Raw genomic sequence first — 18,778 nt, 5'->3', positions numbered from 1 at the left:
AGGTTTTTCCTTTCATTGCTTTAGAGATGCTCCCTCCTCTGGCTGGCTCAACAGGTTTCTAAGGTTTCATGTCATTCCTATCTTTGTTCCTTTAGCATAATGAGTCTTCTTTGTCTCTGTCCTCCTTTTAGAGTTTCTCTTTTTCAGTGAATTCTGTAGTTTGTGTGGGGTGTGTACCTTCATGCTGCTTTATTTATGTTTATGTTACTTGTTGCTCATTGTGTTTCTCTTATCTGTGGGTCTATTGTTTTCATAAAATTTGGAAATTTTCAGGTATTATGTATTCAAATTTTATTTCTACTTACCTCTCTCCTCTTCTTCTGAGACTCCAATTACATACAAATTAGATTGCTTGATACTGTCCTTCAGTTGATTGAGGCCCTGTTCTAACATTTAAAATTCACGGATCTTTCTCTTCTACAGTATCTAAGCTACTGTTCATCTTACTCTGTGTCTTTTTATTTCAGTTGTTATACATTTCACCTCTCAAATTTCCATTTGGTTCTTTTTATGACTAGGTGGTATACAACAGCTTTTATTCTTGATCTCATAAGCCCTCATACTAAGGCACTAACCTTTGAGGATTTTAACCAATACTTTATGTATTATGGGTTTCTGAATTACAGAAACTGTCTCCAGGCATTAAGTTCAGGCAATCTCAGGACTTACTTCATTTGTTTCCCCTATTTCAGGAATCATAGCCCTATACTGCCTTTTGTCCAATGTCTAAAAAACATTAATGTATAGATTTTTGTCTATTTTTCTAGACTTTTACAGTTAGAAGGCATTTCCTGCAGCAGTTAATTTTGTATTAACAGAGCAGACAGATGGTCTTGATTTTTGAATTGTTGATTTCATACTCAAAATGGTTGCTAAACTATCTTATTTGCCATAATGAAATGAAAGAAAAACCTAAGTGTTTTCTTTCATTTTCTTTTTAAACCTCATATCTGGAATAAAAAGGAAAAAATGGCAAGAAACATTTATAAATCTCCTTTTGCTCAGTCTTATTTTATTAAAGGGAACAATAATTATGAAATATGAAGCACAAGGAAAGAACTATCTCACTGAACTTGTGAATATTGGTTCACTCAGATACAGTGCTGTGATATGAAATGATAAATTGAAATTAAGCAAAATATTTTGGTTATCAGATTAAACAAGTCAAATATTCCATTGAAACTAAATTTAACTACTGCCTGTCCTATAACCTAAATACCATATTTTATTCTTCAGACTTTTCTTTCATCCACCTAAAGAGATAACTATTAGCCAACTGGTTCTATAATGTATAAGACTAAGAACCTGTAATGTATCGTTAGCCCCTAATTTGATATAATTCATAGAGCCTATAGTAATTTTCCCTTTTTCACAATAAATAATAATTTGTCATATATTTATTATTGCATGTGCATTATAAACACACAAAATGTATTTAAACTGACCATTTGCTTTTTATTATTCAATGAATGCATGGCATATCTATATTTTCTGCAAAAAAAAAGTTCTAATTTTAGAAAGAAGCTTCTTGAAATTTTTCAAAGCAACTGCTGATTTTTAGAATCCAGATACAACTCTTATTTGTTCCTAAATTAAAAACAAAGTTTATTTCTTTTCTCTTTTTCCTATTTGATCATGTTGACAAGGATACTTATAAAATGCTAAGTAGTAAAGGATACAGAGAAGGCAATGGCACCCCACTCCAGTACTCTTGCCTGGAAAATCCCATGGACAGAGGAGCCTGGTAGGCTGCTGTCCATGGGGTCGCTAAGAGTTGAACACAGCTGAGAGACTTCACTTTCACTTTTCACTTTCATGCATTGGAGAAGGAAATAGCAACCCACTCCAGTGTTCTTGCCTGGAGAATCCCCGGGACGGCGGAGTCTGGTTGGGTCGCACAGAGTCAGACACGACTGAAGCGACTTGGCAACAGCAACAGTAAAGGATAAAAGAGATGTTCTTTATTTTACCTGACTTTGAGGGGAATACAAGTAAATTGTCACCATAAATATGATTGTCCCTAAAATAACTGTACCCTTTATTTTGTTTTAAATTTTTCATATATTAGGATATTCTTTTCATAATGACTATTGAGGTTTCCTAAATTTATTGGGCAATATTTTCTCCTCCTATAAATTTCTTAATGTGGAGAACTACAATGAATTGTTTCCTGATACTAAAATATCCTTATGCTCTATGCAAATATCACTTTATTTGACATATATTTGCTTCCATGTGATTATTTGCACTCATATTCATAAATGATATTAGTCTATAAGTTTATTTTATTTGAAATTGATACCAAGGTTATGTTCATGTTATAAATAGTTATATAATTTTAAAATCTAGTCTCTGTTATATTTTATAAAGTCAACTCTAAAGTATCTTAAGTAAATCTAAGACACTACTAAATTTCAAATATGAAGATAAAACCATCAAGGACTTCAACCAAATGATTAAATAATTTACAAAAGCAAAAGAATTAACTAAGACATCAGACATTTAAAAAGCAAAATGCACAGCAAAGAAGCAATGGTACAACACGTTTTTAAAAACTCAGTAAGAGAAAGTATAAACCAATGATTTCATATGCAGCACAACTGTCCCTTCAAAGATCAAGGCAATGAAAAAACACCATTCAACACATTAAGTACTTAAGGAATTCTGCATTCATCAACCTTTCCTAAGGAATCTACTAATGAAAGAACATCAACCAATCAAAAGATAATTGAGAAAACTTTAGCAAAAAGACAGATGGTCAATATTTTAAATTATGTAAATGTACACATAAGAATGAAGCAAAGGAGGAGTGAAGGTGGAAGACTCACGCACAAAGGTTATGTATTGTGATCAAGTTGAAATAATACAATTGAAATATGAGAGAAAAATGAAAGGAAAGAGAAAAATTAAAAAGCTTATTGTTGTACAGGTAATAGATGTATTTTAAAAGATACTGAAAATAACTAATAAGCCTAACAAAAAAGAATAAAATAATAAAACAGAAGGCTAAACTAGATTTTTTACATCAGTATAAGAAAGAAAATTGTAGAGAAATGAACTCATAAATGTCAATTCAAAATCACTAAATAAAATATTTGCAAACAGAATCCAATACCACATAAAAGAAAATAATACACCATAACCAAGTGGGATGTATTGGAAGAGGAGGATGTTTTAATGTTAGCTAATCAATTAATATCATACTCCATATTAATAAGTGTCGGGGGGAAAGGTCGTATGACTATATTAACAGATATTTAACAAAGTCTTTGACAAAATTCAACACCCATTATGATCAAAAGACTTAAGAAAACTGACATGAGAAATACTTAACATGATTATATATAATAACATTTTATATGTATAATAAGAAATAAAGGCAGTTTCTTATTTAATTGGACAACACTAGAGGCATTTCCAATTAAAACAAGATCAAAGTAATGGTACACATTCTCTTTTCTTATATTTGATGCTATATTAGAAGTGTTGGGCTTCCCCTAGTGGCTCAGATGGTAAAGAATCTGCCTACAATTAACTAATACAATTAAGCAAGAGAAATAAATTACAGAACTATTAGGGGAACAAATTATATATATTAATAAAATAAATTACAGAACTATTAGGCTTCCCTGGTGGCTCAGACGGTAAAGCATCTGCCTACAGTGCGGGAGACCCGATTCGATCCCTGGGTCAGGAAGACTCTCTGGAGAAGGAAATGGCAACCCACTCCAGTACTCTTGCCTGGAAAATCCCATGGACACAGGAGCCTGGTAGGCTACAGTCTATGGGACGGCAAAGAGTCGGACACGACTGGGAGACTTCACTTTCACTTTCATTAGGGGAATAAGAATGGGTAAAGAATAACTAGAGCTATTTCCATATGCAAGATTGAGATTAACATACACACACTATTATATAGGAAATAAATAACTAATAAGGACCTACTGTATAACTCAGAAAACTCTTCTCAATACTCTGTAATGATCTTTATGGGAAAAGAATATTTAAAAGAATGGATATATGTATATGTATAACTAATTCACTTTACAGTAGAAATTAGCACAACATTTTAAATCAACTATGTTCCAATAAATTTTTAAATATAAATAAAAACTTAAAACTGCATAAGCAATTAAAAAAAGGATTATCTCCATATGCAAATAATAGATAGGACATCTGGAAAATCCCAGAGAATCAATAATAAAATAACTGAATTTAAAAGACCAGTAATAAAAAGGGATTTAATATGCAAAAATCAAAGTCTTCATATACACAAGCCATACAATATTAGGTCCATATCTTTTCCACTACAGAAAAGAATAAACTGCAAACAAATTTGTAATCTAAATGTAAAATGTGAAAGCTTATAAATAATAGAAGAAAACATGGGTGAATTATTCTTCAACCATGACATAAGGTAATAATTTTGTATTTTGTATTTGCAAACAAATTTGTAATCTAAATGTAAAATGTGAAAGCTTATAAATAATAGAAGAAAACATGAGTGAATTATTCTTCAACCATGACATAAGGTAATAATTTTGTATTTTGTATTTGTAATTTTGTATTTGTATTTGACTCAAAATCAAAAAGCAATTAAAGAAAAAAATCTAATATGGAACTGACAAATTTAGGTAATGAGAAGTAGGTTTCTCACTGTTGGAGAAAGAAACAACAAATAAAGAGAGCAAAAGTGGTGTTGGATTAGAATTTGGAAGTATCATTATAAATAAATAGCTTTTAAAATTATGATGATAAAATGATACAGAAATAAGTATAGATGCATATGTTTGGATGGGTTAGTACTCATACATATATTTCCTATTTGTTGAGGGTCCCTAGGAGTAAAGACATCTCAGTAGCAAGGAGTGCACTTAGAAATCAGATTTGGTTTCTAAATTTTAATGCAATTCTCCAATAGAAAGGCTCCTAAGAGAAGTTGTGGCATCTAGGGTTGGAGAAGGGAAAATACAAGAGCAGCCTGGAACATCCTGTTGTGTCAGGAAACAAGGACATGTATGAAAAAGATGAAGCATATCAATAAGATACTGATGACAAACTGAAGGAGCCCCAGATGGTCAAAATAAAACAACTTGAATAACAAAATAAATATTACACTGCATTATGTTTAATCACAGAATAAAATACATATTCATGAATCTCTGCTGATATAAATAATTGAATAAATAAACAGGAAGAAGAAACTGTTCTTCCAGACAGAAGAATTCCAGTTATTAATAATAATGTACAGGATTGATGGAATTTTTTAAAATCACCATTAGACAAATAACAAGATAATAATGTTCCCTGACAAAATGGATGATTCTAAAATTGTTGAGTGAAAATTTGAGGAGATACAAAATATAAGCATAGTCTCAAAGTATCTCCCCTGAAAGACATTTACCATAACCAATAATAAGACATATTAACATCACATACACCCTGAAATGATGTATACCTGGAAAAGGATATAATATCACTTCTATGGTATTATGCCAAAACTGCATAATCTCAGTCTACTCAAGAAAAGTCATCATACGTATCCAAATTGAAATCTATTATATAAAATAATTAATTGGTACTCATCAAAAGGGTAAAAGTCATTAATTACAAGGAAAGAATGAGAGATTGTCACAGATTAAAGGAGACTAAGATCCTCTACTGGGTCCTGGAAAAGAAAAGTGATATTGGAGAAGCACCGGTGAAATTTGAATGTGGCCTATAGTTGAGTTTATGGTATGATACTAATGCTAATTCCCTGATTCTTATAATTTTACAGTGACTTATAAACTGTCAACTTTAGGAGAATTTAACTCAATATATGTCACCTTCTCTATTTTTTAATGTTCTATAAATTTAACATTTCAAAACAAAACATTTTAAAAATTAGAAGGAATTTAAATACTTCATTATACTATCCTTCAGCAAACAGTATTTGTCCATTTATTTAAATCATGTTTTGCATCACTTGGCAGACTTTCTTCCTTTTGATTTACTTCTTCCTTTTTTAGTAACTCATTTCTCTACACCATAAAATTCACCTATTTAAGGATACAATTCATAAGAGACACAGATGTATAGAACAGTCTTTTGGACTCTGTGGGAGAGGGAGAGGGTGGGATGATTTGGGAGAATGGCATCGCAACATGTATAATATCATATATGAAACAAATCGCCAGTCCAGGTTCGATGCATGATACAGGATGCTTGGGGCTGGTGCACTGGGATGACCCAGAGGGATGGTACGGGGAGGGAGGAGGGAGGGGGGTTCAGGATGGGGAACATGTGTATACCTGTGGCAGATTCATGTTGATATACGGCAAAACCAATACAATATTGTAAAGTAACCTCCAATTAAAATAAATACATTTATATTTAAAAAATAAATAAATAAATTGTTAGTAAATTTACAAACTTGTGCAATATAACAATAATCCAATTTTAGAACATTTCCTTCACTTCAGAAAGATTCCTCATGGCAGTCTGTATTCATTCCCTGGTCTCACTCCAGTCTCATGTATCCGCTAACTTTTCTCTTTTTATAAATTTGTCTTACCAGAATGTTTCCTAAGCATATACCTGTGACCTTTTTATGTCTGGCTTCTTGCACTTAGCATCATGTTTTTGAGTACTATCCATTTTATAATCTGCATTAGCATTTTGTTTCTCTGTATTGCTGAGTGCTTTTTCAGTGTACAGATATACTTTTAAAAAAAAATCTATTCACTAGTTGATGACCAACAAACATGATTGTTTCCAGGCACTGACTTACGATTAATTCCATTATAAACATTTATGTTTATATGCTCATGTTTTCACTTCTCTTGTTTATCCCTATAAATGGAAATTCTGGATCATATAGTAAAACTCTTGTTTAAGAAACTTCCACGCTGTTTTCCCAAGTGGACTCTACCATTTTGCATTCTGAATGCCAATGTGTAGAGGTTTCAGTTTCTCCACAACCAATAACACTTGTTACTGTTTGTTTACTTTAAAAATCATATCCATTCCAGTGAGTAAGAAGAGGACAAATCTAAACCTAACTGGTTGAAACATCAAGCATATATATATACAGTTGATGTAAAGGACATTACAATACTTCAATCTACCCAACTTTGGAGTGAGCTCTCTTGTGAAATAGGAAATACTCCATTGCTTAATTTGTTCAAGCAGAATCTATGCAATTTTTCATCAGGAGCATTATAGGAAAACTGAATAAATTAATGAATATGAATAAATTTAAGATCATGTGCTATGTGTCCTACTCTATTCTAAGTAAACTAATAACTGTCACAAATAATAATATCCCCATTTAAAATTTGATGAATGGAGGAACCAAGAAATTTGGCACAATTATGGTTCTCTTGGCTCAGACGATAAAGTGTCTGTCTACAATGCGAGAGACCTGGGTTCGATCCCTGGGTTGGGAATATTCCCTGGAGAAGAAAATGGCAACCCACTCCAGTACTCTTGCCTTGAAAATCTCATGGACGGAGGGGCTTGGTGCAGGTTACTGTCCATGGGGTCGCAAAGAGTCAGGCATGACTGAGCGACCTCACTTTCACTTTCTTTATGGTTCTCTTTCAGCTAATAAGTGATTGACCAGAGACTTAAACTTAAGTTTGCCATCATCACTGTTGTTTAGTCACTCAGTTGTGTCTGACTCTTTTGTGACCCCATGGACTGTAGCCCAACAGGCTCCTCTGTCCATGGGATTCTCCAGGCAAGAATACTGGAGTGAATAGCCATTTCCTTCTCCAGGGGATCTTCCTGACCCAGAGACTGAACCTGAGTCTTCTGCATTAACAGATGGATTCTTTACCACTGAGTCACCTGGGAAGCCCTTAAATGCTGTTCAGTTGCTAAGTCATGTCTGTAGCCCCCCAGGCTCCTGTGTTCATGGGATTTCCCAGGCAAGAATACTGGAGTGAGTTGCCATTTCCTTCTAAACTTAAGCTTACAAGCAACCAAATAAACTTGGCTCCTTGCTATTTCTACTTCTCTATACCAAAAACATTAATCAGAAACTAGATAAGGAGCTGTGTAACACAGGGAGTTCAGCCCAGTGCTCTGTGACAACCTAGAGGGGTGGAATGAAGGGTGGGGAGAAGGAGGCTCAAGAAGGAGGGGTTATATATAATACTCATGGCTGATTCACATTGTCATACAGCAGAAACTAAACCAAACATTGTAAAGCAGTTATACTCCAATTAAAAATAAATTTTTAAAAAAGAAACTAGATAAGGCATAAGACATTTTCTCTATGTTCCTCTTTGAAAGACATGACATACGCACATGGAACACTAAGTCCAAAGAAGGCTAAGTTTGAACATTTATTCCTCTAGAAGCCCCTTATAAATATTTTATTTCACATCACTTTATTCATCCATGAAACATACTGTATTTAGGATAATTATTCATGATACATAGCATGTACTTCGGTATAATTATTATTAATAATTACCCTAATACTATATATTTCATGAATGAATAAAGTAGTATGAGATAAAATATTATTTATAAAGGGCTACTAGAGGAATTAATGTTCAAAATTAGCCATAGAGAGTAGATTAGTGAAGGCAGAGATGAAAAGAATTCCATTCACTTTTTAAGATGGAATGCTGTGATGAGATCAGGGGGAGATTATGGCAAATTGCGAAGAGGTAGACAGCAACCCTAGATAAGAGAAGTTTCTTCCTGGGACTGCAGAAGATAAAGATTTTGTGCTTATAATGAAATCAGTTTGCAGATAATTTTACATATTGAAAAGAGAGTCAATTTATGCCTTAGACAGAGAGGAACAGTGAAGGGGAGAGAGAAATTAAACATGTTGTTTTAATAAAACTAACAAAGTGGAATACAAAACATTTAATATATTAGGGAATTGAGAGTTAAGACATAAAACACCTTTGTGTAAATTTAGGTATGAAATATGCAGAGGAAGTCTTAGGTAAAACCTATAGAACTGAAGATACAGCAGAAATAAGCAGTTAAAGAAAATTTTCATATAATTTAACAGATTGAAAGAATTAAAGAAAACTTAAATTTCATGTTATGCTTAACAAAGTAACAGGAAAACATTTCCCAAAAGGCTGAAATAAAGGTTTACAGGAAGAGCATGAAATGAAACTGAACAATTTGTCCTGATAATTATTAACTCAATTCTCTAAGGCTTCATCATCCTTCTCTTGAGAGTTGATTGTGGGTAGCTAAAGAACTCCCTCTGGATGAAGAATGCATGGGACTGCTGTGTTCCTGGCTGATGTAATAGCTCCCAAACTCTGGACAAGTCTCCCAGAAGATGAGATGTGACTCCCTGATGACTCAAAGCAATAAGAACCTGGTCATCCACATATGCAATATGGCAGAGTAAATCAGGGGAGCAGAGGCACCACAGTTCCCAACTCTGAAAAAAAAAAAAAAATATATATATATATATAGGCTCCATGAGAGTAAGATTTATAATCTGTATTTATCTTGCCATTGTTAGGGAGTGTACTTTTCCCAAATAATCCTTACAGTTCTTTATGTGCCTCAAAAAGATAGTGTTTCCCATATTAAAAGACTCATTTTGAAAGGGCAGCAAAAAAACACCAGAACAGGCCAAAAGAGTGAACTGAACATGTATATCCATGACATGGACCAACTGGCTAATGATGCTTCAGGGAAGGCAAATGGCTACTTATTCTGTCTGCTGATGTCAGTCCTCTGCTGCCTGAGAAGATGATCAGGGAGACAGAAGACCCCAACCAGACCGTGGTGGACTTCTTCTTCCTGGAGGGTCTGAGGTACACAGCTGAACATCCCAGCCTCTTCTTTCTGCTCTTCCTCCTCATCTATAGCATCACCGTGACTGGGAATCTCCTCATTCTCATCACTGTGGGCTCTGACCCTCACCTCTGCTCCCCCATGTACCACTTCCTGGCGCACCTCTCCTTCCTGGACGCATGTCTGTCTACGGTGACAGTGCCCAAGGTCATGGCAGGCCTCCTCACTCCGGATGGAAAGGTGATCTCCTTTGAGGGCTGTGCTATCCAGCTTTACTGCTTTCACTTCCTGGCCAGCACCGAGTGCTTCCTGTACACAGTCATGGCCTACGACCGCTACCTGGCTATCTGCCGACCCCTGCACTACCCAGTGGCCATGAACAGGTGGATGTGCGCAGGGCTGGCTGGGATCACTTGGACCATGGGTGCTGTGCACTCCACACTCCATACCTGCCTCACCTTCCACCTGCTCTACTGTGGGCCTCGTCACATCGCCTACTTCTTCTGTGATATCCCGCCAGTGCTGAAGCTGGCCTGTGCAGACACCACCGTCAATGAGCTTGTCATGCTTGCCAACATTGGCATTGTGGCTGCAGGTTGCCTCATCTTTATCGTCATCTCCTACGGCTTCATCGCCGCAGCGGTGTTGCGCATTCGCACAGCGGAGGGCAGGAAGCGCGCCTTCTCCACCTGCACCTCCCACCTCACGGTGGTGCTCCTGTACTACCTGCCCCCGGTCTGCATCTACCTGCATCCTCGCTCCAGTGGGGCAGGCGTCAGGGCCCCTGCTGTCTTCTACACCATAGTCACTCCCATGCTCAACCCTTTCATTTACACCCTGCGGAACACAGAGGTGAAGCAGGCTCTGCAAAGACTTCTGGGCCAAGACTCCAGAGACTCTCCAGCAGGCAGCCCACTCTGCTAACCTACACTGCACTTCTCTTCATTTACCCGCCAAGAAAGCATCTATTTCCATGTCAAAATGGGAAAGGAGCATCATTCAAGTGGAAATCAGAAAAACTGAGTTTCAGCTCAGCCAAGAAATTTTTTCCCCTCCTATCAGCCAACTGACTGGTGTCAATGTCTGTCACAAACTTTTCATCTTTAAAACCAAAGGGCTGGGAGACTTCCCTGGTGGTCCAGCAGTTAAGACTCCACTTCCACTGAAAGGGGTGTAGGTTCAGTCCCTGGTCGGGGAACGAAGATCTTACCATGCCTCCTGGCATGCAGAAAACTAAGGGCTGGATTGGGTGATCCCCAGAAAATCTCTACCACCTAGCTTTTATGGCTCAGAGGTATGTGAAATGCTATTCACAGCCTCATTTGTTTTAGCAAATGTATCTTTTTTTAACTATGAAATAATTGTATTAAACATAACACATATTTTAAAATGCTGATAACAAAAGTATAGGTATAGACAATTAATGTTTGTCTATGTATCTCCCAGTTTAAGAGAAGAAGCCGCAGTTTTTAGGGTGATAAAATACAACTATTAGGAGAAAAACAACTTGCCCAAGGTCACTTAGAAGGTGTCGTTATCTTCATTTTCCCACTCCAGGTGGTTTATAACTAAGTGATAGAAAGACAGGACCTTAACATCAGGTGGACCTACCAGTATTCGAATCCTGATTCCACTAGTCATTTGATATAAAATCTTGTGCATATTTTATAATAACTTGGTGTTTCAGTGTGTTCTTCTAATATAGTAAGATTAAAATTAACTACTTGGTAGAATTTTATGCAGGCTAAATATTATATTTATGTTGAGTGCTTGCTGAAAAAAGGATGTTCCCATTTCTTACAAAGCAAACTGAAGAAGTCAAGAGCACTTATTATACAAGCTAAGGTTTAAACTAAACAAAAAAATGCAACTCACCAAAATTTATGGGGTGCAGCAAAAACAAAGATCAAAGTGAAATATTCAGCATTAAATGCATACGTTACTAACAGGAAAAGAAAAATATCTTACTAAGCTTCCAATTTAAGAAACTAGAGAAAGAAAAGTAATAGAAACCTAAAGAAAGCACAAGAAAATAAACAGCAAAACCTAGATCAGAAACGAATGAAGTTATAAGCAGTAGAGAAAAAAATTTTTAATCAAAAGTTGATTCTTTGCAAAAATCAATAAAATTGATAACTCTTTAGCCAGGATAACCAAAGGAAGACAGAAATAACCAATATCAAAAATGAAGGGGATATTGTCACTACTGATGATACAGATATTAAAAGAAGATTATATATAACTCTTTCTCCACATATTTGATAATGTAAATGAAATGGACTACTTCATATAAAGACATAAAGTACCAACACTCATGTAGGACAAATGGATAACCTGAAGAGCTCAACATCTCTTCTTAAAATTGAATTCATAATTAATAACCTTTCCAAAAAATCATACCTAGATGGTCTAATTATTAATTCTATCAAAACAGTTAAGGAATAAATAGTATCAATTATCTTCAGTCTCTTACAGATGGCAAAACCAATACAGAATTGTAAAGTAAAATAAATAAATAAATTAATTAATTAATTTTTTTTAAAAAGTGGGCAGAGGAACTACTTCTTAAATAATCCAATGAGAATTATCCTAATTCTCAGGATAATCCAATTCAGAATTATCCTAATTCTAAAGTCAGATAAAGACATCAAAAAAAAGAAAACCACAAACCAAATAACTCTCATGAATATAAGCATGAAAACTTCTGAACAAAATATAGGAAATTAAATCCAACATATGTAAAAACATGCATATACCATGATCAAGTAGGATTTACTCCAGATATGCAAGACTAGTTCAACATGCAAAAATCAGTGTAACAGGATACAGAAGAAAAATCATATAAAATCATGTATCAAGTGACTAAAAAGGCATTTAACAACATTGAAAACTGATTCACAAAAAAAAAAAAAACTGATTCATGATAAAAACTCAGCAAACTAGGAATTAAGAGAGCCTACCTCTCTATATTTGATAAAGAACTTGATAAAGAACAGACACAGGAAAACTAAAACTAAAATGTTATAATTACTGGTGAAATAATGAACTTTCCAGCTAATATCTGGTGGATACATGACACTGTATTTGTCAAAACCCATAGTGATTTACAGTACAGAGTGAAATAGTGTGTGCAAATATACAAATTAATTTAGGAAACCAGAGATCCTAGGAAGGAATGCACAACATGACGAAACAACCTCTGTTACAGATGTACATGGCAGCTCCATGGAAGGGGACAAAGATGCTGACCTAAGTAAAACAAATGTAAGCCAAGGTTTACTGAGATTGAACAGATCGGTAAATCAGTGGCTGATGGTGAGGCAGATATCCCACCATGAGAATGGCAGAATAAACAAGCTAGGGGAGAAAGGATATGGTAATGGATTATAGATGGAGTCATCAGTATGAAGTCATGTTTAACTTATTATAGCTACAGATGGTTACATATAAACATATTTATAGACAGGGATATATACATACATTTCCTTGTTCTCTCAGTTTAGAGGGCCTAAAAGCAAGAAATACACCTAGTGCTCAGGTATGAAGTTTCTAGTAATGTTCTCCAATAATAGAAACCAGGAAAGGAACTGGAGAAAGAAAGGTAAAAGAAGAGACCGGAGCATCTATGCTAGAAAGCAAAAAAGCGCTAAAGTACACACATACACACACACACACACACACAAAGATGGGGTTATGACAGAGAAACAAGAGCCAGTGAAAGGGTTCTCAGTGGTCAAAACTAGAATAACTTCCACCAATATATTAAATGAAGTAGTAATGAATTATTATTTAAAATATAAAATAGCCATGAGTCCATAGTGAAATAAATAAATAATTGAATGACTAAATAAGAAAAGAAAAACAGACAAATCCCTTTTGCAGAAGCTTAATGAAAATAGAAGAAAAGAAATAATAAATATAAGTGCAAAAATAAGTGAACAATATAAGAAAAAATAAATGAAAAATAAGTGAAAGGAACTCATCTGGCTCCTCTGTCCATGAAATTCTCCAGGCAAGAATACTGGAGTGGGTTGCCGTTCCCTTCTCCAGGAAATCTTCCCAACCCAGGGATTGAACCTAGGTCTCCCACATTACAGGCAGATTCTTTACCATCTGAGCCACCAGGGAAGCTCAATCAAAACTATACTGCAATATAAAAAAAAACAGCATATATATAGACAGAATTATATACTACAACCAAGTAAGGTTTATTTCAGGGATTCAAAGATGTTTGTATTTGAAAAAAATCAATAAATGTACTGTATCATATGAATAGGCTAAAGAAGAAAAAAATGTGATCATATCAGTTGAGACAAGAAATATCTAAAACCAACAGCAATTTATAATTTTTTTATTTTTTTTATTTTTTTTAATTTATTTTTTATTTTACCTTACAATTCTGTATTGGTTTTGCCATACATTGACATGAATCCACCATGGGTGTACATGCGTTTTTAAATTATCAAAAACTAGCAATAGAGGAAATTTTCCTCAGCTTGAAAAATAATGTCTACAAAAACACTCCCATGAACATCATACTTGATGGTGAAAGACTGAAACTTTCCATTTTTGACTGGGAATAAGACAAGGATATCCATTTATCACTTTTACTCATTATACAGAAAGCATTGTTTTTTTGCATTCTACAGAAAGCATTGTTCAAAGGAATAAAGCAAGAAAAGAAAATGGATTACATGCAGGTCAGAAACAAAGAAATGATACTGTCCTTAATTTCAGGTACCATAATTTTCTGTGAAGAAAATCCCAATGCATCTGTTTTAAAACTCTTAGATTTTCCAAAGAAAACAAACACTGATTGGAAGATCCCCTGGAGAAGGAAAATGGCAACCCATTCCAGTACTTTTGCCTGGAGAATCCCATGGAGGGAGGAGCCTGGTAGGCTACAGTCCATGGGGTTGCAAAGAGTCGGACACGACTGAGCGACTTCACTTTCATATATATCCCTGTGTTTATTGCACTACTGTTTACAATTCTCAATATATGAAAATAACCTAATTGTCCACTGACAGATGACTGGGTGAAGAAGATATGTATATACACATACATTCAATGGAATATTATTCAGTTATAAAAAATAAAATCTTGCCATCGTGACAATGTGGATGGATCTAGAAGGTACTATGCTAAGTGAAATAAGTCACATGGAGAAGGACAAATACTGTATGATCTCATTTATATGGGGAGTCTAAAAAATAGAACAAATGAACAACAAAAAAAAAAAAAACAGAAAACAGACGAGTAAATACAGAGAGGTGGTTGCCAGAAGGGAAAAGAGTGGGAGGGTTGATCAAAATAGGTGAAGTGGATTAAGAGGTACAAGCTTCCAGTTATAAAATAAATGTCATGCACATGTGGGCTTCTTTGATGGCTCAGTGGTAAAGAATCTGCCTGCCAATGCAGGAGATGCAGCTTCGATCCCTGGGTGGGGAATATCCCCTGGAGGAGGGCATGGCAACCCACTCCAGTATTCTTACCTGGAGAATCCCATGGACAGAGGAGCCTATTGAGCTATATAGTCCATAGGATCACAAAGAGTTGAACCATGACTGAAGCAACTTAGCACACATGGATGCAGGGAAGTATACAATATGTTCACATACTCTAAATTAGGCAATAAACTGTGAATGAAATGTGAAGATAGTTTTCATTTTTCTTAATTTAAAATTTTGCCTTTGTCTGTGTTCAGATGCATTTTACTCACTAAAATCATTGTTTATGTGTCACTGATTTTTGAAAGTATATAGTAAACTCTGCATATTTTTTTAACTTTACACATTTAGAATCAAAACAAAATACCCAAGTCCTAGTCTTAGCTCTACCACTTATAAATTGCAATTTTGGAATAAGCATGAAGATCTCTGAGCCTCAGTTTCACCATCCCTGAGATGGGAACTAGGATCCCCTTCCCTAACTCCCTCACTGTCCTTCCCTGAGGAACACACAGCCTGATAGACGCAAAGGTTCAGAGGAAACTGCAACAAGACTTCAAAGAACAATTGTGACACCCTGCAAGTTGTCTCTATTAATGTGTGAAGTGGGTCTACTGAACTTCATGTCACAGGGAGACTTCAAACAGCCCAGGTGATTCCACCAGCCTCCTACTCACTGAGCAAGAGGGTGTCTCTGCTTCAGAGTGTAAGACTTCTCCACTGAGTGAGCTTTAATGTTTAAAGGTACTTATTTTGTACACCAGACCCAGCATGTAAAGCAACAACTTCACCTGGTGCCAGGCTGACTACACAGGGAAATGTCCCAGTGCTTCAGAGAAAAACCAATTGTGCCAGCTTTGGGGAAACACTGTGTCTGTCCTCAATATGTACATCAATTTACCAGAATCAAATTTCAGTACGAATTTTGAATACAAACAACTGATCTCACATTCAACCCATGGGTAGCCTGCAACTCCACTACATTTTAAAGAGAAAAACAGCCTCAATGACTTTCTCTCACTTGTGACATACAGCCCATTGTACATATCACCAATAATGGATATTAAATGCATGTTTTGTTTGTTGTAGTCACATAATCAAATGGGTGAATGAATCAACACCCATTTCCTCTTGCTAGATGCAACAAGTAGTTCCTGCTCAGCCTTGCCCCTCAGGCACTGGAGTAAAGAACCACTTACCTGAATGAGCTTGCAAAGAATAAAAGTGGGTTGTGTATCATGAATTGATGTCAGGCAGTGATCTCATAAAATACAAAACTTGAAGACATTGTGTGTGTTGGGGGCAAGGCCGTATAAGGAGAAGTATATAATGGGGTTCAGTAAAGCTGGGGGTTCAGGAATTATCAGAACCATTTTACTTCTGGTTTTCTTTAGCCCTTAATCACAGTGCACCCTTGTCATACTCATTCCAAACCTGATCCTGACAACGGTAGCCCACTTAGAGAATGTTCACGTTAAACACATTCATGATGTTGTCAGGGAACTTTCTGGTCCGTAACTAGAAAGGCCACTTTTGTTAAGCCTACAATATCAAAGCTTTTGGACTGATCTAGAAACAGCTCCATCCCAGTACACAGGCACAGGAGAATCCCATGACTTACCTGTTTGATTCTCAGCTGTGCCAACTTCAATAGAATCATACTTTCCCTCATAACCCCTTTTATCCCATTTCAAAATTCTATGCTGTGTATATAAAATAACTGACTTGTTTCCTCAGATGCATTCCTCCTTGTTAAAAGAAGTCCACATAGCTATATAGTACTTAAAGTCACTAACTAAAAAACTAAATTGCCTCTATTAACACTTAGCCACCCTTAACTTTTACAATCTGTAGGTATATCTGTTTTTCTGATTAATGATTTGCAAAATAATCCGAAGGAATGAGACAATTTTTATTGAAGTCTAATTACTGTAAAATGTTGTGTTAGTTTCTGCTATACAGTGAAGTGAATCAGCTGTATGTATGCATATGAATATATCTCCTCCTTCTTGATCCTCCCTCCCACCACACCCCATCCCACCCCACCCCTGTCCCACCCCTCTAGGTCATCACAGAGCACCAAGCTGAGCTCCCTGTGCTACACAGCAGCTTCCACTAGCTATCTGTTTTATACACAGGGTGTATATGTCAATGCTACTCTCCGAATTCGTCCCCCCTCCCCATCCCCCTCTGTGCCCACATGTTCACTCTACATTTGGATCTCTATTCCTGCCCAGCAAATAGGTTCCTCTGTACCATTTTTCTAGATTCCACATATATGTGTTAATATATGATAGTTGTTTTTCTTTTCTGACTTACTTTACTCTGTGTGACAGACTATAGGTCCATCCACACTCTACAAATGACCCAATTTCATTCATTTTTATGGCTGAGTAATATTCCATTGTATATATGTACCACATCTTCTTTATCCATTCCTCTGTCAATGAACATTTAGGTTGCTTCCATGTCCTGGCTATTGTAAAGAGTGCTTCTGTGATCATTGAGGTGCTTAGATGTGCAGTCATGTCCAACTCTGAGACCCATGGACTATAGCCTACCAGGCTCCTCTGTCCATGGGATTTCCCCAGCAAGAACACTGGAGTGGGCTTCCATTTCCTTCTCCAGAGCATCTTCCCAATCCAGGGATCAAATCAGTGTCTCTTGCATCTCTTGCATTGACAGGTGGATTCTTTACCACTAGCGCCACCTGGGAAGTTCAAACATTAGGGTACATGCATCTTTTTGAATTATTAAAACCTAATTTTAAAGATTTTTTTCTGAGATTGAAACAGGTTGAGTCTCATCAAATGAAAGATCATTTGTATTTTGAGTCTCATCAAATGAAAGATCAACCATCAGTTTTAACCCACTCTTTGAGTCACCTCAAATGCTAGTAAAATATATAACATATTGAACACAATCTGCAATGTCTGCAAAGGCTCCCAAATAGCAAGATACTGTTTGCCTATGAAATATATTTTTCCTTCAATATGGAAAGTAATTTTATCAGAACAGTTACTAAAAGAAAAGCAAAATGAAAAAAAAAATCCAACCAAGATCAATTATTTCACATACATAAAACTAGTTAAGTGAAAATCAAACATACTAATATTGGATCAGGGGATGGGATATGAATGGTCAGTAAAACTATAAGTCAAGAATTTTGCAATGTTGAACATCTAAAAACAAGCCAACAATCTAGCTACACTAAATTTCAAAATATCTAAATACTGAATGGAGACTGGAAAACAGTAAAGTAGTAAATGTTGCTACAGTTATTTTAGGACATGTTTAAATTGTCTCAACACATCACATTTTTGAGTGGTTTTCTTTTTCCTAGTACCTCAAAAGAAAAAGACATCTTGTTCAAAATTTAATTTATTCCCCAAATATTTCTTTCAAACAGTCATTGCTCTCACAGCTGAAATTTGAGGCTTTTGTACTTTAAAATCCACATAAGAGTAGCATGTGGGAGCCAAGAAATAGGAATGTGTGTTCAACATTTTATAAGTACCAAATAACTTAAGCTAAAGGTTTTCCAGAGAAATCCTGTGACC

The 18,778-nt window shown here is 35.6% G+C and overlaps 1 protein-coding gene across 1 annotated transcript; it reads left to right on the top strand.

The window, feature by feature from the left end:
* Positions 1 to 9,723: 9,723 nt before the first annotated feature.
* Positions 9,724 to 10,692, top strand: LOC120874873 (olfactory receptor 10S1). The gene has a single exon (XM_040256556.1). The coding sequence runs from the start codon at positions 9,724 to 9,726 to the stop codon at positions 10,690 to 10,692; it is 969 nt and encodes a 322-aa protein (XP_040112490.1).
* The last annotated feature ends 8,086 nt before the right edge of the window (positions 10,693 to 18,778 follow it).

The sequence above is a fragment of the Oryx dammah genome, unplaced genomic scaffold (genome assembly GCF_014754425.2).
Source record: "Oryx dammah isolate SB20612 unplaced genomic scaffold, SCBI_Odam_1.1 HiC_scaffold_15, whole genome shotgun sequence".
NCBI lineage: Eukaryota > Metazoa > Chordata > Mammalia > Artiodactyla > Bovidae > Oryx > Oryx dammah.
Note: the sequence above shows the minus strand (reverse complement) of the source record. Positions and strands in the feature narration are given on the sequence as shown.

What these genes read in the sequence shown, in the direction of transcription:
- LOC120874873 (XM_040256556.1), top strand. Translation starts at nt 9,724, where the DNA reads ATGATCAGGGAGACAGAAGACCCCAACCAGACCGTGGTGGACTTCTTC.